The sequence below is a fragment of the Dreissena polymorpha genome, chromosome 7 (assembly GCF_020536995.1).
Source record: "Dreissena polymorpha isolate Duluth1 chromosome 7, UMN_Dpol_1.0, whole genome shotgun sequence".
Classification (NCBI taxonomy): domain Eukaryota; kingdom Metazoa; phylum Mollusca; class Bivalvia; order Myida; family Dreissenidae; genus Dreissena; species Dreissena polymorpha.
Genome location: NC_068361.1, coordinates 36,848,442 through 36,870,872, shown reverse-complemented (window position 1 = coordinate 36,870,872; position 22,431 = coordinate 36,848,442). Strand labels below are relative to the sequence as shown.

Sequence of the window (22,431 nt, the reverse complement as noted above, 5' to 3'; positions counted from 1 at the left end):
TGGATTTTTGTCACGATGCAGATGTTGTGCGATGGGCTGAAGAACAAATTTGTCCCAAGTTTCTATCTTCCGCGAATGAATTTGCTGGATACGTACGGAATCAGGGGAGATAAGCGAAAGAAAGCGTTCGAAAAGTTGTCGGAGATTATTCAAGAGTTGCGATCGAATCCGAGGTCTATTTTTAGATACACAGGCTGCGTAGAAACAAAGCCGAAACGGAAAGTAACTGTCGACAGCAAAACGTCACCGGATGCTCAGATAGGAGAGCATGGTGATATTGTAAACGAAACTGAGAACGACGCCGAAAACGGTACCGCGAATGATGAGAATTTGAATAATTATGAAGACAACGTGGAAGATGAGACCCATGATCAGTTATTGGAACTTCCAGATGAACTTCTGTATCGGCTACCAAGTCCACCACAACACCACCAAGAAGAGACGAGTGACATTAGCAGGTTGACTAAGCAAGGAGACCGAAGCGATATATATTAACCCATTAATGCCTAGTGGACTCTCCCATCCTTCTAAATTGGACCAATTTATTTCCAAAGTTAGGGATGTCTAGTATATGTATTTCTATATTTAGAATATTTCTTCCAGAACTTCCTTTAAGCAAACAGCGCAGACCCTGATGAGACGCCGCATCATGCGGCGTCTCATCTGGGTCTACGCTGTTTGCCAAGGCCTTTTTTCTAGACGCTAGGCATAAATGGGTTAAGCTTAAATTGTGTGTGTACGACCTTGTACTTTATGTACCGGACATAATATGACCATCGTTCTGGGTAAGCGTGTCTGAATGCACGTGCGTTCCCTGCTGAGGCAGACCGCACAGGCTAATCTGGGAAGACACTTTCCGTGTTTATGGAATTTTTTGTTTAAGTGAAGTCTCTTCTAAATCATAAAATCGAGTTTAAGAGGACAGTGTCATCCCTGATTAGCCCGTGTGGACTGAACAGGCTAATCTGGATTACACTTAACGCATATGCATTGAACCAGTTTTCTGAATGCAAGGATCGTATTATGACAATAAAGTTAATTTATCATCAACTTATGTTGGTTGTTTTCTGCTATACCGTTCTTGGTGGTTTGTTCAGGCTCCGATACGTCGGCTTGCAAGGGTCTTCCTGATGTATACAAATCGATAGACTTTATTAGTTTTGTTAACTCACTTAACGTATGTTTGGTTGAAAATTTTTACATTTGTTTAGATGACTTCGTTTTGATTGTGTTTTTCAATCTTACTTTTTTTCTCAATCTCATAGCCTTTTGAAAATAATTGATGAAAATATACTCTTGATTTAACACTTCTCCTTGATTTATTATTTATTGTTTATTTATGAACTTTCAGTATTTGATGCGAAGTATTATTATTTATGTTTTTATGCACATGTATGTCTGTTAAGTATCGTATGATATGTTGATATTTTGTTTTGTAAATCAGCATACTTTTCATCTGGGTCATTGTAAAATACGTACGATAATTCTGTTTTATCATTGTTGCAAATATCGTACCAACATTGTTGCTTAATCATTTTAGATATATGCAACTTTTATCACTGTTTTCTTACTATAGACACACCTTTGTTGACAAACGAAAAGTACTGTTATGAAAACAGTATTACGACATCGAATGTATTGTTGATTACATCTTCAGAGATAAACATGAAACATGTGCGCAATCGCCAAACAAAAAACATATATGTAAGTTGTTAGCGACGTGTATTGTATTTTAAGCATATATATCAATATTAATTGTAAACGTAACATTCGCGTTACTATTTATGGCAGATTGTTTCACGTTAACTTGCAATAAAAAAATACATTGTATACTCATTAATTGTTTATCAAATTATTAGCTAATACTGATTGATACAAGGTTTACAAACAAACGTTATTTATATATGTTAGTCAGTACAAATGTATAAAAAAACCGAACATATTTCGTTGACAATAAAACAAGAAATAAAAGAGTTTTAAAGCCGAACGAGTCGTACATATTCGAATTATTCAAAAGACGGATAAACAAGTTAAAATTATGTTAACCGTTTGATGTGTTAATTTGCAGTGTTGAACCTATACACAACCTATATATATAAATCGCATCAAAAGGGATGAGAGAACTGCGAGTCATAACGGAAAAAGAAAAAATACCATAAAACGAATAGCGCATGAAATAAGAACTCCTCGTTGTAAGAATGGTGTGGTTGCATGTTCCGATGGTCTACGTGAAACCCAGACCAGGGCAGATGCCGAAGGAAGACCGAATGGTACGTCATGATAAATATTTTAGCCTCGATCTGGAAAAACGGGGCTTAATGCATGTGCGTAAATTTTCATCCCAGATTAAAGGGGCATTTTCACGTCTTGGTAAATTTACAAAATAAAAAAAAGTTGTTTCATATTCGCACATTTTCGTTTAGTTATGATATTTGTGAGGAAGCAGTAATAGTGAACATTTCCCATGCTCTAATATTGCCATTATATGCATTTTTTGACGATTCAAAAGCTGAAAATTATAAAGCGTTGCAACGCGAAACGATTGAATAATTTGGAGAGTTGTGTTGTTGTCGTTGTATTTTGTGAAATTACGAGGATTGCTTATATAAAGTAAAAAATACATCATTCGTTGTATGAGCACGGATGGCCGAGTGGTCTAAGCGGTAGACTTTTACTCCAGGACTACAGAGGTCAGTGGTTCGAGCCCAGTTGAGGGTTACTTTTTTCCTGTTTTTTAAATTGTATTCTTGTTTTTTTTACTGGAGCTTTTTAGATCCAATGTTTTCATTTGTCAATATAAAGCATTTTATGACAAACTTCAATTCATGCCAAAATCCACGAAAAGGCCCCTTTAACAATCACACATGCTCGACACCTTTCGCTTTTATGGATATTTTCCGTTAACAGAAGGCCTTTCTTACCGACAATCCACTTTAGGCGACAAGTGTTGTCCCTGATTAGCCTGCGCAGACTGCATAAGCTAATCTGGGATGAGAATTTACGCACATGCATTAAAACCCGTTTTCACACAACGAGGCTCATTTTATAAGAAATAAATACTATTAATTTACTTTTTATGTTTTTAAAGAAATAATAAAAATCATTAACATATATTTTTAAAATAATTATTTGTCGTGTACATACGTTTGTTTTTTGCTTGTAAAACCGATTCATATATATCGACGCGCAGAAATATATCGGATGAATTGAACATCATACAACAATTGAATTGAATTGTTTACGTCACTGAAATGTATAACAAACGTGTTATTGTCAGCAATACGCCAATACCCATAGGGTTCGTTTTTTTGTAAAACCAAACATTGTGTCTATAAATATTATTAACACAGTTAAATATGCTCAGAGAGGGATGGCCTAACAGTGGACATGTTTTAATGCACGTACTGGATGGAAAATACATGGTTAGATCATGGATATGTTTTCTGTCACATGAGAATCTTTTTTTTAAGCAAAAGCCATAAAGGACCAATTTAAATGGTTCTTACGTGAAGGTTTTAAAGTTTCGGACGATATGAGAAGAAATAATAAAATGCAAAATATTGTTGAAGATATAAGATTTTATGCCTTAAATCGTCGTTGAAGGAGCGACTATAAACATATTTGTTCTTTTTTATTAGTAGCCAATTTGTGTATGTGTTAATTCTATTAAACTTAGCGCTCTGTAAACATATTATATGAATTTTTTATTTCACCTTTTAGGTAAAAGCTCATGGAAGCAAACCAGAAAGTGTAAGCGAGAGACATGTCGTGTCGACGCAGAAAAGAAAACATCGACGAAATTATTACGCCTACAAATTTGGTCGCAACAGGGCGCGTTAAAGAGTGACACATGACTTTACTGTGCCTCCGACAGATATGCATATATTTAGATACCATGAATCCAATTGACTTGTATATACCTACTACATGCTCCATGGGCACCAAGCGATGTTAATTTCTTAATTACATTGCTTCATGCTTGAGTGCATATTAGATTCGTCGGTTAATAGAACACTAGTGCAAACACATAACGCTCTCAGAACTAAAATGACGTGCATATGCTATTTACCAGTATTTATACATTGACAAACCAGAGACATGATAATATTAATTAATTGTCATAGTTATTGAAACTAGTTATATCGATTGTTAATATATATGAGTCGTGGTCTGTGAAAAAGGAGTTTAATGCATGTGCGTAAAGTGTCGTCCCAGATTAGCCTGTGCAGTCCACACAGGCGAATCGGGGACGACACTTACCGCCAAAACTAGATGTTTGCTAAGAAGAGACCTTATGTAACGAAAATATCATAAAAGCGGAAAGTGTCGTCCCTGATTAGCCAGATTAGCAGACTGCACATGCATTAAACCCCCTTTTCACAGAGCACGGCTCATATTAAAATAGCCGATTGTTTCACGCGCGACGTATAAAATTAAGTACATAACAACACTTTCAACTTGACGGTGCGTCATAACTTCGTATTGTACACATATAAACACCCCTGCTATAAATTATGCATTTGATGCCTATTATGTATAAAAGGCTGTCATTTTAAAGGTTTATAATTTTCATTCATGAAATCGATATTCATTTATATGATTTATATTACTTTACTCGTCTTGAGATCTGAGGTGTAAATATAAGTAATTTTATTTTAAAATATTGGTTATGTTAATATCATCATTATGTATCCAACCGATGATGAAAATGCTTTTTTTTATATAAAAACCACAAACGCAGGTGGTTGTATTATTACGAATTAAAACTTAGCTGTGACGTCATCTGATTGTTCTCACTTTAGGCCACGACTTTTTTTTTTATTGGTTTACAAAAATTATTTTGAAAATGGTCCATCGGGCGGTCGAAAAAAAAAAAAAAAAAAAAACAGCATTGGAAAAAAAAGTTTATACTAATAACATCAGAACAAAGACAACATATCTTTTATAACCTTAACAAAGAGACAAAAAATCAAATTATGCAATGAAACACATCTATATCTTCAAATGAAATGAGTCCTAAAAGCACCTTTTGTAACATCAGGCAATTTTAAACACTCCATTACATGACATGCGTTCTTCTCCCATTAAAACGAAAAACTGCGCTTCATTTCCATAATTCGATGCGCACCATTACGCAATGCAATGCCCGTTGCATAAATCTTATATAAGATAAACTACTCATACACAAATTATCCGGTATGTGTTTGCTCTTACTCAACTAATGAGATGGTACATGAAAAAAAAATCGAGGTAGATCGATCCATGCGTCGTCGCGGTAATGTTTGTCAAAGTTATTGTTGTCATGAAAACTCGTTGATTTACAACGCAAAACGTCTTATTTGAACTGATGCAAATTAATTTAATCATATTTGTCAACTTCGCTTTTGCTTTATTTTGATAATTTAATCCAAAGTTTAATGTTAGCAAGTGTTTTTTTTTACCGGAATTGTAAACAAGGAGTCAGTTAAAGTCTTCCGAAAATGTGCAGTCTGTGTGAATTGACAGTTTGACGTCATCAAAGGAAAGCCGCTTTCTGTCGGAAGCAATAAAGCGACAAATTTCGCGCCGAAAAAATTGGCTTCCTTTGTCTAGCAATCAACATGCCGAACCAATCGTGTGTTTGTTTCTCAATTGCAATCCTCCAATTTAATAAAAGCACGTGCATAGCTCCGCCTCCGAATCTTTTGCAGAGAACGGAGGCGGAGTTTAATGGTTAATTGAGCTAGTGTTTTACGCAAGTTGAGTTCCGATTTGCCGAAATTACTCGGCCCTAAGCATTGAAACAACAAATACATTTATCAATGATTTTCCAAGATATACCGATTTGTTCCGATTTCCAAACTTTCTGTACAGTTCCTATAAACTATGGCGGACGTGTTTACAAAATTTCTAAACACATTTATCGTAAATAATGGCAGTGTTTTCTTGGATTATTTATACTAATTATCAAATACTTTTTATCTACTATAATATCGGGTTTGTTTAATATAATTAACATGTTAAACAATATAGTTGCGTCACAGACTCGGAAATAAATTTTGATGGGGTCGACATTTTACTGACGCTGATTTTTTTATTGTCTGAAATTTTTACCCGAAATAAATTTTGAGAAGTGCCCATAAAAGGACTGGTACATAATGTGTCACATTGAAAAATATCCCGATCTCTGCAATATATGTGAACCAATCGTTGATTGTCTTTACTTGATTTTATTCGCAACCGTACTCAAACCGGATCGTTTTTTTTTCTCGTTTCGCTCGTTTTGCAGTGCGGTCGGGAATAAAATATTTAAAAAAAAGACGATTTTCCGATTTTATTTTTTTTCTCATTTTCCAAAAATTAGGGTCGGCGGTTTTGTAAACCAAGAAATATAAAAGTCGTGGCCTTACCATACTTTTAATATTGGGTGGTAGTAGTCCACTACGCGCCTTCGACCGTTCAATATTTTACAAAACGTACAGTTTTCGGCTTATGTATAAATGTAACTTTAATTTGAAGTACCTAAAGTCGCTGTTGAATACACACGAAATATTCGGTTATTCAGTCATAAACGACGTCATGGTCCGTTGTTTATTAGATTTTGTCATATTGTTAGTTGTGATAAACCTTTTTGCCATGAAGATATTATTTATGAAGAATTGTTTTGGTCCATTATGTATTTATATAAGTTCAATATTAAATGATACCACACGTTTGCATCATCAATTATTTTGCATTAAAATCCTTGGACGATCTTTCTATTAACAGACAGAAACGCAGCTTCTATTAATAACTGTGCATCTGATAAATAAGAACTAAGACGGGTACATGGACAATACATACAGTGTATATAAATATATATTTATTCAAAGCTACTCCAATAATTCACAAACATCTAAAGCCCATGTCATGATGTTTAAAGTTTCTGCCATACGTACGATGATCAGACAGTCACTCAATATACTATCTATTAATAAATAATCGTATATTTTATAAAAAAATATAATTAGACATTTCTTAAATGTAATGACTGAACTTTAACACATACTATAAAGTGCATTATACCTGTGCATTTATGTTTTAGTTCTAATTTTTGCAGTTCTTGCTTGCCAAATATTGTTTGTTTTCTCAATTGAAAAATGCTAACATACACATGATATCGTCATGTGTTTTAAATACACAATATATTAGAATGAACTAATTGTAAATCTGAAACGCTTTACATCAAGAATTGATGCATTATAGAAATACACCAGTCCACGTTTTAGACATACAAGCACCCTTAGAAATCATGTTGTGATATTACATGCAATGCAATATTAAAATATCTATTAGAAAGCTTTAAGCGAATAATACAGACTCTCCTCTATAGTTCGAGAAAAAAGGAAATAATTCATGTAACACACAATGTAGTGATATCATTATAATGAAAACCTACAAAAACGCTTACATAAAAAGAGCCATACAATGGCGAAAGAAGCAAAAGTTCATTATTGTTTTAGTTTCGAATATTTTCTGACGTCATATCAACACTGACGTCATAGCAGCGTCCCGGCGTTTGTGACGTCAGTTTACCTCGCGGCTGCGTACTCCAGCTTGGATGTGGCCTTCTCCTAAAATGAACTGCAGCATGGTAGAATCATCAACAGTCAGATAACTTTAAGAATTATACAACTACGGATATTTTTTTTTTTAATATTATTATTATTTTTATATCCTAATACATATCAAGGGACAGGAACTCATTGGACATTTTAGTGAAGTATTATTTAAACGAAACTTATTTTAAGCCCACTTGTCAATGCTATTTTAAAGTAATGTATACTTGCATAATTTTTAGTTAATAATTAGACTTCACAAAAAAAACATAAACATCTCTTACATGTAATTAACAACTTATTTAAATATTAAAGTCAAATATTATAGAAAAACAACTTTGCGACTTAGCATTACTGAAAAGAACACCTCGACCAGGAGCAACTAAAACAACATCAGGTAACACATGGACTTTTAGTTGAGCATAGTGCTTTTATAGCCAGGATAACTAAAATCGTTCATGTAGTTTTTCATTTTTATGCAATTGGTAAATACATGTATTATACTACATTCTATTTATTCAACATTTAAGATTTAATTGAAAAAAAATATAATGTCGTTTTGTGAATTATTTTATATACCAAAATTAACTAAAGCCACCAACATGTTAACCATGAAACTTAGTTTGATGGATACTTTTATGCACTCATATTCCAGATGTGTTCATTCAAAAGGGATCAGACAGCCATCAACTAAAAAATATCGCAATATGTTTGTTTCTGTCATTCAATGAAATTTAACTACTCCATGTAGCAACCGTTTTGATTGGCTCATAAGGGCTTTTTCTCTCTAAGAAGCGATTCTCATTGGACAACCAATCACTTATGATCTTACATTGGCCTTGTCATCCAGAAGCGTGTATTCGCCATTTCCGGTTCCCCAAGAGTTGCAGGACGCCTTGTCGGCGATCAGATCGCCTGATTTAGCATCATCTGAGAAGGAATAGGCGAAAATCTGAAAAAAAGTATACGTTTATGATCTCACAATTTTGTCCACAATTATTTTCTCGGTAAGATCAAAATGAATAACTTTTTAGTTTTTAACAAATCAACAAACTAAAATATATACCGCCAACGATTTGATGTTTATTCTTCATGAAATTTCACAATCAATGATCATTTTCATTACTGCTAAGCGCAAAGCAATTATATTAACTAACTTACACGTGTCAAACATGAAGAAGATACTCGTTCAATATTGACTAAACATAAGTTTCCATGCGAGGTTTTGAAAAAAACAACAACACAAAAGGCATTCGGTTAAACACGTGAACAACATAAAATAGCAATAAATAAACCAAACGACGACGTCATTGCGCTGTTACACAAAAGTGGAAATAGAGACACGTTTATTTCTTCGATTGTTATAGCTTTAAAGCAGACGTGATGATGGTAAAATCTTAGCATGTTTGTGTATGGCGACACACTACTAAATGCCTGTGATTCCTTACCCTAAGAGACTGTTTCGGTGTCAGCTTGAAATTGTCTGGGAATTCAAAGGAAGAAGTGCCGCGTGGATGGCGTCTAGTGATGCTCCACTTCGATAAGTCAAAGTCCTAAATATAAATAAAACAAGAGCATAAATAAACGCCCAGCCAATCAGAAATACTATCGTCATCCGGGTATTTTCTTGAGCGCAAAATACCAAGTTCTTCTAGATAAGTGTTTCTGATCTTCCACTTACAAGAGGCTGTAAGGCTACAATCAAATAGCCTAATTAAGAACTTCGTAAACGATCTTACCGCGTAAATTGAGTCTCTCGAATATCAAAATTGTATATAGGTAGATGATGATAAGTACCTTTCGACTATAAGTACAAACTTACGGGATGTTTTCCTAACGAATGTTTTTCAGTAGTTCATATATATATATATATATATAATCGAAATCTAAGTTACATACTTTCGACGGCGATCCGTTCTCCAATCTCACGAATGATCCGTCCTGGGCGACCTCGGCGAAGGTCACTGCGCACTTGGAGGACTTGGACACCTTCACCATGCCAGTTGACTCGCTCATTGACGACATCGATGACATTCCGCCTCCTCCACCGCCGGACATTGACATTCCACCGGATCTTGAATAGCTACCTATGCGAAGGTAAAGCAACAGAATATTGTTAATGGGTTTGTCCTCACATAATGTGGTCGTAATATAAAGGTCAAGAAATAGAACATCGATTTTTTTTTGTGCAGGCCTAATATTACGTTACCCTATGCGCAAAAGGACTTACATATATAGAAACATATATGTTGTTGTGTGATGAATTGTATCTTTAATCAGAAGTACATCTATGTTAAGTATGTATCGGGTTGTTGTGTGCTAATTTATATGTTTTGTCCTGGCAATACACTGTTTTTCTCTCTCAAAACGTTCAATGGTCATGTAAAAGTTTCTGTGCGACTTACGATCTGAGTATTATTTCGTTGAAATCCTAGAAGTTATTAGTAATCACACTTCGTTAAGTAACATAAAACATGCAACACAGTATCGTGGCCAATTCCATAACCAATATAAAGCGTGACTATCACCATAGTTGAAAGCGTCTATATGCAACAGCATGCAAAATCTTAATGTTCTTAATGCGTAAAATTGTGTTTTTATAGTACAATATAACTATAAATTGCAAATAAACATAACATACCTGACCCATTCGAGTAGTATATGCTCAAATATGTACACGGCTATATGCGCTAGGTATCCAAACGGCTACTCTGTGTTCCTTCGCCACACCTAAGTAAGCTTGCAAACTACTGATGGTGCGATCAGAATATACACTTGCATTAAATGCATACAAATATGTAGTGTCAGATTATTGTCTCACAGATCTGTTAGTGCACACGGCGCTAATTACTAGTCATCCTCTCACTTCAAACGAATCTAGATCTTATCTAAGTTCAACTTTTAACTGTCTCTTATGTTATTCTAAAAAGCAGGGAATCTCAACGAAAGCTAATGTAAAATATACATAACAACATCGTTTCAAGATTTATTACAAATACACCATTACACATTTGTATAGTGCCACTCATACTAAAACACTACCAAAAAACACATGTCGTGATACCTGGAATTAGAAATATGTTTAAAGCGATTGGATAGTGTTCACATTTTAATTAGGCAAATATTACGAAAGTTCCTTTTTTAAAATCCATACAAACAGCTTCTCCTCTTTACGATAATTTAAAAATAATATATATTCATAATATTGTTCAACACAATGTAAATATATATGTATATATCTAAACATTTTAACATCTTAAATATTACATGTACCTACAATTATAATATCATTAAATTATATGACCGAATTCCAGAAATAAAATAACCTTTCTACACCTGACAAAAAGACATATTTATTAAAAATAAAACCAAGATTCCTTTTTACCATGGCACTTAATTTTTTTTATTTTATGTACAAATCTAGTCTTCACTTTGAAACATGAACAAGTGAACATGGTTCATACATGAACATTTGCATTCGAAGAGCACCATGAAACAAAATATGAATGAAACTTAAATACATGCAAAGGGATTACAAATTAAAACGGTTGATAAATGCCATATCATAGAAACCGAAATATATATATATAAGCAGATTCAACAAAAATTAAAAACCAATTCGCATAAAAAACTAAATATTAAAAAAGTAGTGTTCCTTTTTCGTCATAAATAATAATACATATTCATATTAACTGCATTTATGATATGCATAGTAATTTCTCAACACATATTGATATTAAAAATATTATTTCACAACCACCAACATCAAGGCATCGATTCAAAATACAGAAAAACAAGCGTGTTGCGACAATAAGTTCATAAACGTCGTTTCGTTATATCCGTTGATTTCGTTATTTGTCGGTTTGGAAGTCAATCTTGGAATTTGCCTTCTCCTGAAAGAAGAAGATAGATATTCGAATAATATAACTCCTTAAACATCATCAGGAGAAAATTTAATTTGGTAAATACCCGAAACTTCACGTAACCGCGATAAACTGATATATACAAAGACTTAGCTCCATGAAAAGGCATCCGAGTTATATATTCTATGTAATTAACACAAGTTCGCTAATACAATGTATAAAAATGTAGCATCTATACTTTAATCATATTCATTAAAGGGTATAAATTCACCGTACGGTAGCAAAGATGACAGGAACGACTAATGTCAAAAGAGGAAACACAATGGCATATGGTTTAATCAGATCCTCCTATAAGAGTTTTTGCATCAAAAAAAACAAAAATACAAAAATAAACCGCAAATTAATACGCACCGTTCCTTTGTCGTCGCAGAGTTTGTATTCCCCGCTGCCAACTCCCCAGGACTTGCAAGTTGTCTTGGAGGCAACAAGGTCATCTGGTCCGGCCTCGTCCTCGAACGAGTTTGCATAGATCTGCGAGAAAAAAATACACGTATTTCTTACATCTGTTGTGTTAAGGTAGAGACACTAACTAATCTATATGCTTTGTCTGTCATTAACTTCTCTTATAAAGATAACTAAAAAGGCCTGCACAATAGGGAAATAATGTAACAGGGACATTCACCACAAACACACGCAGATCGCTATTATAGAAAAAACAACACATCATTCATGACAACAACGCTCTTCATCACTCAAGAAGAATGCCAGGAACATATACATGTTTATGGATTGTAAGTTAGTTCCTTATATCATAAAATCATACTCGCTGCGACAAAAAAAGAACGAAATAATCCCAATATTCTGACAAAACAAGGTATCGCACTTACCCTCGCGGTGTTGCGTGGCGCTAAATTGACAATACAAAGTATCGCACTTACCCTCACGGACTTGCGTGGCGCTAAATTGACAATACAAGGTATCGCACCTACCCTCACGGACTTGCGTGGCGCTAAATTGACAATACAAGGTATCGCACTTACCCCCACGGACTTGCGTGGTGCTTAATTGACAATACAAAGTTTCGCACTTACCCTCACGGACTTGCGTAGCGCTTAATTGACAATACAAGGTATCGCACTTACCCCCACGGACTTGCGAGGCGCTTAATTGACCATATAAGGTATCGCACTTACCCTCACGGACTTGCATGGCGCTAAATTGACAATACAAGGTATCGCACTTACCCCCACGGACTTGCGAGGCGCTTAATTGACCATATAAGGTATCGCACTTACCCTCACGGACTTGCGTGTCGCTAAATTGACAATACAAGGTATCGCACTCACCCCCACGGACTTGCGTGGCGCTTCATTGACAATATAAGGTATCGCACTTACCCTCACGGACTTGCGTGGCGCTAAATTGACAATATAAGGTATCGCACTTACCCTCACGGACTTGCGTGGCGCAAGCTTGTAGTCGCTCGGGAACTGGTAAGTAGAACGACCCTTGGGGTGTTTCCTTTCGAGAGTCCAGTTGGAAAGGTCGAAATCCTGAAAATAGTCCAATTTACTTTTTTTGTGACGAGTCAGATGTATCAAAGATTGAAAATCACACGAAACGTGCTAGTAACTACAAATACAGATACATTATTGCGAATGACAATTAAAGCAGAAGTCTCGCCAGAAATACTCAATAATTTTGCTCACTACAAATACCATTTGACAAATTGCATGTCAACATTTTTTAAATTACTCTAACTAAATTGTCTTACAGTTAAAATTTTTTGGAAGTATAATCATAATAATACATTTTTATTTAGTGCTGTAAGGCAGACACAATTCTGCACGATATCTAGAGATTCAATTAGAAACAGGAAACTGAAAGTTACAATGAAACAATTATACAATTTTGTAACTAAATTAAAGTAAATATTTTCGCAAAATTGAGTCAAAGTATAAAACACGATGTTGAATGGAATAAGAATATATATACATACAATCGAAAGTATACTTGCACATTATAACATAAACAACAAACCACATTCGACCCTTTTTCATGCACACACTCGTTTAAAAATGAGATGAAGATAAATGACACAACAATTTACCTTGCTGGTCGAGCCGTTCTCGAGTCTGCAGAATGTTCCATCCTGAGCAATTTCAGCGATTGAAATGGCGCATTTAGAAGATCTAGAGACGCGTACCAGACCTGTTGACTCGCTCATAGCTAGTTAAAAAATAAATACACTCACTCTTAGTATTTCTAATATACAGACAGATAGATGACATTGACAAAGGCATTGTTGGCAATAATTATAAATGAAATTATCAGTAATAAATAATGATATGTGTTTAGACCCTAATAAACAATAATGTCTTTTTTAAGAAAGTTACAAATTGGGTGTCTACATAAAGCTACAAAAAATAATCACATATATATAATAATAATCGAATTATGTGTTTTGCAAGATCAGAAACAAAAAGAAATTTTAAACAAACAGAGGGTAAACATGCAATTTATATCCAACATTAAATTAAACCTACCACATGTTACGATTGACCCTTCCCCTTTTCAAAATGAACCATAGCCATATTTCTAATTAAATTATTAGTCTAAATCTAGATGTCTCCGAATAATAAAGTGCCACAACAAATACTACATTGATACAGACATAGAATTTTAAAGTCAGGATTTCTAATGCGATATCAAATTAATAATTTATTTCAAGTTTATCATTTTTTTTTAAATACAGATTCCACTGTTTTGTGTTCGTGTTGCGTAAGGATTTTATTTATATATATATGCATATATGAAAGGAGCATTCAACCAGAGGGTCAACAAAAAGTATATAATTAATAATTTATACTGCTACATAATGACTAATGCGAGGCAACCAAACATTCAAAGGCTAATAAATTTATTTAACAGCGATATATACTTACAAGGTATCTTTAAACGTCGGTAGATGATTGGTCGCAAATATCGCGTTGCTATGTTAAGCAAATCCCTGTTTGCACCCTGATATTTATATACCTTATTTAAGATTTAATGACGTTTGTTCTTTGTTTAAGTAAGTGTAAAAGCACAGAAGCATACATTCATTTTAAATCACGATAACTTGTTGTAAAGCAGCTTTCTTTGTAAACAAAGATCTTAAATTTCGTGAATGTTAACCCTTTGCATGCTGGGAAATTTGTCGTCTGCTAAAATGTCGTCTGCAGAATTTCTAAAATTAGCATTTTCTTCGATTTTTTTCAAAGAATACTATCAGAACAGCAAACAGTTTGGATCCTGATGAGACGCCACGTTTTGTGGCGTCTCATCTGGATCCAAACTGTTTGCAAAGGCCTTTAAAATCCGGTTCCCGCACTGAAAGGGTTAAGTGCACATTGATACGGAGTGCCGATTATCCATTACAAGTTATTTCTAGACATGCACTTAATAAATCTATTCCATCTCAATTACACGTTGCTGATTATAAATAGAACGAACAAAAACATGTTAATAGAGGTAAGGATTCTTATGATTGGACAATCATGCCAATACATACTGTGACAGTCTCGAATAAGAAATTACATTCTTTTGAACCATCCGTTAACTGCCAAACCGATACAAGAACTAAGGGTTTGAATTTCGTATGAACTTTAACTAATATCATCACAAACGCTTGTTAATCAATTAAGGCATGCATGCATTTAAAACTAGAGTTAAACCGACTGGTTTGTTAGTTATGCTATTGAAAACCCGACTAAGAAAATAGACCTTTCTTCAAAACATAATTATGTGGATAAGTATCAGATACAAGTTATAAAAGATCTCTTGGTATATAACATCTTCAATAGTTAATATATTTCACAAAATGGAATCTGTTAAATGAGTGATAGTTTAAGATTACATAAAACACAATGATTTAGAATGTTAAAACATGTTCGTGATCAACTACAATGGTCCAATACTAGCCAAACCACATGTTTTTTAATTAGTTCACTACAACCCTTAATAAAGGTTCCACAAGTATGATATTTGGCAGGGTCAAACTCCATATCTCCTCAAAGGACAGAGTACATGTTCAAGACAAGACACACACAAGACAGAGCCGTCACTTGTTACTATACTTACTCATAATGGTGGGTTCTAGAAGGAAGAACGGAGAATGAGATAGAAACTTCCAAAAAAACTTATAAAATAACACAACACCCAAAGTAAAATCAAAAAAAAAAATGCCTACCCCACCCGGTAAAAAAAAAAAAATACACAAACGAGGACCCGTAAATACTCCTTATCATAAATATAAATAGTTTTTACTATATTTAAATCAATTACCATTTATATGTAAATAGTGTATATTTGATATTTTAATTGTATTTTGTTCATTTTAAAACACATTACACTTATAATATAATGCTATATCAAAGTTGTTGTTATATAGTATTACAGAAATCTTTAATAACTACAAGAATGTTATAATATTTTACGATAATTAGATAGAAATTGAACATATTAGTGAGAGGTCAGTAACAGGTAAACATACACAAAAGTATTAAACTATACTGTAATCCAGGGAGTGGTTAAAGGTATTTGAATGTTTCCTCAATGGCTGCTTGTAAAAGCTTGTCTCACGTGACACGACACAAACGCAACGATCGTTCGTCATTTTATTAAAGTAAGTGCTCCGATTGGTTTGTAAGCAGAACAGGCGCGTTTGCGTGTGATGACACAGACACCGACGAAACGTAAAATACACTAGCACTTATACGTGTTGGTTCGTCTTTGATGGATCATTACTTAACATCTGAGTATAGTCGTACTAATTCATTGAAGCGCCAAATGATGAACAATGTTAGTTTCATGCAAGTAAAGTTAGTAGATTCGGAAAAGCAAATCTGTCACCAAGCATATGACACGCATGTCCAGGAAAATATATATGTTAAAAAATTAATATGTTGTAAAAACAAACAAGTTCTGATCATTTTTAATTAACGTCGAAAGCATAAAATCTACAACCAAGCAACGTGCAAAGGGTTAAATATTTATTGTAATAAATTGAAGTAACATATGTAAGCTAAAAATCTAGTAAATAAAGTATTACCTTATTGTTAAAAATCAATTTAATAAAGCAATTCACACATTAATCTTACTCAATGAGGACCATTTTTCTTATAAACGAAATACATTTCAGTTAGTAATAAAATATATGAACATGTAAATATAAATTAAAAACTTAAAAATATGAGTGATACATGAGCCATCCGTGTCGCTTAACATCAAAGCAAAAGCTTGCACTCTTTCAACCAACACCAACATAATGGTACACAATTTGAACATGTCCCTTAACAATATATATGAAGCAGATTGTTCAATAGTTTGTTAATTCAATTGTCGTTAGAAATGTTCACTATACAAACACATTTCGTGTGTGGTAGCAGTCTTTTTGTTTGATAACATAACACACATCTACATATAACAAGATAAACACACTCAATGGCAACTGCTAAACATGTTCACAACTAACATACACATCTATATTTTCAAGTTTTAATTTATATTTACACAAGGATGGCAAGTTTAAGACAGGTGATATGATCTACGATAGAAAAGGTACAATAATGTGAAAATGCACACTTCGTTAGCTTAACTGATTATAAAAATCACAAACCAGGCTTTTTCTGCAATGGTTCAGGCGCGGCGTTTTTCGGCTTAGCAGGTGGATCTAAACAATATTCCCCGTGGACAATATGTTTTGTGTAATTAAATTTATCATATAAAAGTTCCCTGTAAAAAATTGCATTAATATGCTATGTTTACTGCTATTGTGTACCTATAGATCCTATTGAAATGTTTCTAGCCTCTCTGACATTTTTGTTCTAATCTAGGTTAATGATAAAACCACCCAATATGAATATGTTAAATCGTAAAATTTCCGTTTGTAATCAAATTGAAAATGTGAACTTGTCGCATTCATCTTTCGTTTTGGACTTTAAAAAGTAAAAACGCCAATAAAATATTTAATAAACAAGTTGAAATTTTTATTAATTATTCTAGTTCTAAAACATTTCATTATTCTGAAGTGCCCACGTGGATAAACTGGTATCGCACTAAAGCATATTCTACACTATTAACCCAGTGTTCCTTTGAGCAGCAATCTGGCGAGTTCAAACCACTATATTACTTAGACCATTTATGCCCAGCGTATTGAAAAAAAGGCCTTAGCAAACAGCGTAGACCCAGATGAGACGCCGCATGATGCGACGTCTCATCAGGGTCTGCGCTGTTTGCTTAAAGGAATTTCTGTAAGAGATATTCTAAATATAGAAATAAATATACTAGACATCCCTAATTTTGGAAATAAATTGATCCAATTTAGAAGGATGGGAGAGTCCACTAGGCATAAATGGGTTAAAATTGTGATCAATTCCTTTCACATGTAAAATAAATTTAGAAGAGGTAACCACACACTCATCAAATACATTAAATTTCTATATAAAGATACATTTTTGACGGATAGGCATAGGCACATTCATATTATGGACTCTTTTATGCTAATTTTTAAAAGCATTTTATAATGTATACGAATTTCACCAACCAGGAGAAGGGTTAATTTCACATGCGGCAATAACATATATTTGTCCAGCCCAATCCGTATAATGCCTAGGCTAAAAAGCAAATACAGCATCGCGAATACACGTGAGAAGCGTCCTTGATTTTGCAAAACACAAATGTCAAACACACCATATATTGTACAACCGGTAACCGACTATTATAAGCAATAGTGTGAAACAATTAAAAAACAACATACTATACGTGTGAACATTGGATACAAGCAGTACACTATGTCGTATGTTAAAAAATAACACTTGTACAGTTTGTTTAACAATCAGTACACCTAACTAACTAAAAGCATTTTCCATGGGACACTGACTTATACAGATATTCAATAAATTATCGTGTACCGCTACACTTGACTTGATTAAAAATGATATGCAGTTTCTATGTTAAAATGATTTATTGTGTTTTCTTAAAGGTATAGTTTAGAAACCTGCATATGGTTCATGAACATATCCTGCGAGATTCAATTTTGATTACTTTCTTTACCATAATAACAACTTCATAATGCAATTTATTAATTTGTATTGCTCTGACGATTTATTGCTGAAGTACCACCGCAAGTAACAACTGGTTTTAAGAACCGTGATAAATAAAGTCAGACAAGCATATTACAATAAAATAGTCACAGATTGTTATAATTTAAAGAGTTAAAAGTTGGACTCAAGACCGTCAACGGACAGAACAACTAGAATATCGATATAAATAGTGTCCCAGATGATTGGTTGGGATGAAATGTTTTATTCCCTGTCTCTCCTGTGAAACATATGTGTGTTGGTGTTTTATTACTAACTGGATGTTTGAGACGAGGAGCCGCCCCGTCCACCAGCAATGATTCCGGCTAATTGAGCCCCACCCTCGGACTGGAGCTTAGCTTGGTCCTCGATGATACGCTTCATGCTGCAAATAAAACAGACCAGGAGCTGAACTCACCCATCGACTCTCAGAATAAGGCCTTACTGTTTTGGCAATTGGTCACTTGCCATAAATAAAGGACCAAGAACGTATGTATAATAGCAATACAATACTGATGGAGCAGCTGGAGTTTTATTTCTTTATATCAGAATAAAGAATATTGCTTTCATAAAAATATCCAATACTATCTTTTATGTTGAGTCAAACTTGGCATAAACCGCATCTATTTCTATTTTTTGTATTTACATAAGCACTATCTGTAGCCTGCACGTTAATAAAGTCAAAAGAGTTTTTCCTTAATTTTGAAGTCTTCGAAAGCGTTGTAAAAATGGACCCAGGACTGGTATTTTAAAACAATAATAATAATGTCTCATTCTCTCCAAGATCAATTTAAATCTTATCTTTCTACTAAAATTAAACAATATCTCATGCTGCAATTTAAAGCAATGACAACTTGTATTCCAAAAACGATCTAAGTTGAATTTTAAGAATATACCGTAATCAAAATTCTGATAATTAATGCCTTGCATTCAAATATCTTTTAATTTTAATAATTAATTAAATGTATTCTTAAAAATATTCCTATTTTGGGTTTCGTTCATTTTACAATAAAATATTTTACACATTAACATATTCCTAAAATATGGATATCTTAAGCAAAACTTCATAATTGTTAATCTTAAAACAATAGAACATTTGTTTATAATTTGTTCCCTTTGTCCAACTTAAGTTCAGATTTCTCGTAGAAGCTTTAAGAATATAAGCCCATTATTAGAAATAATTTTATCTTATGATAAATGCTATACATTTCTTTCTTTGACTAATCTTAGATAAAAAGAAATGTTCTCTATGAAATATTGTTAGTGTTGCAGTCGAGATATATTACTAACACAATATAATTGTCAGTAAACACAAAGAATACCTTTGATCTATATGTTTAAGGTCATCATTGAACTTTAAGAAAATATCATTTAATGTTTTGTTGTTTACAAATTCAGAGTTGAGCAAACACACTTTTTCGTGTCTGATGAGCTAGATGCCTCTACAATAAACACCACCTAGCAACACAAGTTTAAACTATTGTTCTATTTTGTTATTGTTAAAAAACACTAAATTGCTGAAAGAACAAGATGGATCCCAAGCCAATACGATAACCAAATAGACGGTGACACAAACTCGGCATATTAAAATTAATGGAACATATTGGCAAATATAAAAGTAAAATTGGACGTAGAACAATTCCAGCATTTGCAAATACATGTATGTTGTAATTTTGCCAAATTAATGGAACAAATTGACACATATACAAATAAAATTAGACGAAAAGAAATTCCCGCCTTTGAAAATGTGTTGTTATGTTGCCAATCACCTTAAAAAATCACATAAATTAAATAAAACAAAATATTCCAAGCCAGTTTTAACAATGCAGGATTTGATAGCTATGGGATTAGAGTCACCTCTGATCTTTTAGCAATTTGTAGTATTCGTCATTAAACCCGCGACTTGTCGGATCAATACTACAAGAAAATGATACAATAGTTGTAGACAGAAATTAAAACGAAACAGTGACAAATCGTTTTTAAAGAGTTGCAAACCATAGTTATCTTCGTTGTTCTACGTGGCTTTTGCAGTGTGTCAAATGATCTGAAGTTAACTGATATTATAATACAACCTTGAGCTTGTATTAACCATATGGAATACATTTGCCATATCAATAACGGGTCATATTAATTCTATACATGCAACTTGCAACTGTTCAGACGGATTTGCAATCGTCTCCAACCAATTAAATTTATGTCAAACACCCTTTAAATCTGCAAGAAAGCGGGCAGTCATAAGTCACAGAATTTATTTAATAACATCGAGCCTTTGCTACCATTAAAAAAGACCAAAAGTATTATCCCGACAAACATTGTTATGTACACTGATGGCCATTACACATCCAATATTGTGAATTAAAGTAGGTTATTATGTGTTACCAAATTCCTTTCCAATCGATTCTCTCCACGATTTGTCACTGTTAAAACTTTAAAATGAGCCTAACTCTTGAACTAACTCTAAATAACACAAATGCATTCACAATTAAAATCATTGAACACTATAACCTGTTGTTAGGAATTAAGATATTAGTAAACTTAAAGAAAAATTAGAATGGATGCGTGTTAAACAAGACCAAAGTACACACGCTTACCACTGGATAAACCACCCATCTAATGTATAGTCATTTTACTTTCCTTGAAATACTAACTCGAATTCACATTTGCGCGTAATATGCAATCAGCACAAGAGCACGCAATTTGACTAAATTGCAGATCTGTAAATTGTCACTGTTTCCATTTCTTTGATGAACAACCTTAATAGCAAGAGTTTCGTGGCAAAAGTTTATTTTATAATGACATGAGTTCACGATATCTCGCACTCCAGCATAGAGAACAGTTTACCTTGAATATTAAGACTGTATTACTGATAAAAGTATATATTTGTTTGACCACTGATCAACATGTTGAAAGCTGATTATTTACTGCATAAATAACATACAATTACTTGTCTGCAACTGCACTTACGTTTAACTATGTTGTAATTTGATTCAATTATACAGGGTGTGGTTTTGGGAGAATACGAAAGTAATACGAAAGAGTCTATAACATTTCATAACTAAATCAGACATAAATATCAAAATTACAAACGGAGGGCGGATATCATTAAACTTACCAGCATCGTTGTTATTGACAGTTTATAACGTTGTTATTTAAGTTAGTCGTACATAGTGAATCTGGAACAGGAACTACCAAAGACACTCGTGCAAAGGGATCCAAACTTACCGGTCATCTTTACCTCTGTGAAGATGATGTATTGGTGTTTATATAGATTATATAGGGGTGCACTAAATACGATACTATAGTAAATCGCATTTGGCTTTAGTTCAACTTCTATCTGCTTAACCAACAATTTTAGATTATATTTAGTTATGATTGTTAAAATGGTGTGCACATATGAATAGATGAGACAAGGTAGAAAATCTCATTAAAATCATTTACCATTTGGTATAACGTATAGCCCTCTCCAGTTAGCTTAAATATTGCTTTTTAAAAATTTGTTTTTCAATAGTCAAGTATTCGTCATGATAGGCATTCTACTAAATCTCGACCTTATAGTCTTTTTTGTATATGTTTTCAATACATTTATGAGATCAGATTACAAGATAGCCATTATGATTTGATTTTAATGAGATTTAATGACTGAAGAAGCTGCCGTCGACGTAACAGACAATGCATGTGTTATCTATGATAAAAACGATATCACATTTTAATAAAAAACGACGTTAATTCAAATTGTTATAAAACTTTTCAAAAAATAAATTGTTAAAGTATAACGCCATTCTATAAAATCGTTCGGTAGGTTTATATATCATCTACCTTACATGCATCATATACTGTCATGTCTGACAATTTCCCGAGACATAGGCATCA

General features: G+C 33.5%; 2 protein-coding genes and 1 long non-coding RNA gene across 5 annotated transcripts in view; 1 reads left to right on the top strand and 2 right to left on the bottom strand.

Moving 5' to 3' along the window:
- The window catches only part of LOC127838981 (uncharacterized), a 14,480-nt gene extending 9,703 nt beyond the window's left edge, over positions 1-4,777 (top strand). The window contains exons 7-8 of the mRNA XM_052367125.1: positions 1-2,270; positions 3,721-4,777. The exon at positions 1-2,270 is cut by the window's left edge and continues 258 nt beyond it. Of these exons, the coding sequence (XP_052223085.1) occupies positions 1-495 (495 nt within the window). The 3' untranslated portion in view covers positions 496-2,270; positions 3,721-4,777. The remainder of the gene's footprint in view (positions 2,271-3,720) is intronic.
- Positions 4,778-6,828: 2,051 nt separating this feature from the next.
- The window catches only part of LOC127839632 (60 kDa neurofilament protein-like), a 35,655-nt gene continuing 20,052 nt past the window's right edge, over positions 6,829-22,431 (bottom strand). The window contains exons 9-13 of the mRNA XM_052368017.1: positions 18,840-18,946; positions 9,477-9,664; positions 9,026-9,130; positions 8,410-8,529; positions 6,829-7,592 (exon numbers count right to left, since the gene is read on the bottom strand). Of these exons, the coding sequence (XP_052223977.1) occupies positions 7,551-7,592; positions 8,410-8,529; positions 9,026-9,130; positions 9,477-9,664; positions 18,840-18,946 (562 nt within the window). The 3' untranslated portion in view covers positions 6,829-7,550. The remainder of the gene's footprint in view (positions 7,593-8,409; positions 8,530-9,025; positions 9,131-9,476; positions 9,665-18,839; positions 18,947-22,431) is intronic.
- LOC127837302 (uncharacterized) lies at positions 11,451-12,863 on the bottom strand. 3 transcript variants are annotated; one of them, XR_008029223.1, is made up of 3 exons: positions 12,838-12,863; positions 11,852-11,971; positions 11,451-11,470 (listed from the first exon to the last, which is right to left on the bottom strand). It is a non-coding gene; the product is annotated as an uncharacterized LOC127837302 (long non-coding RNA). The 3 variants fall into 3 exon arrangements; XR_008029224.1 differs by lacking the exon at positions 12,838-12,863 and adding an exon at positions 12,430-12,455; XR_008029225.1 differs by lacking the exon at positions 12,838-12,863 and adding an exon at positions 12,379-12,404.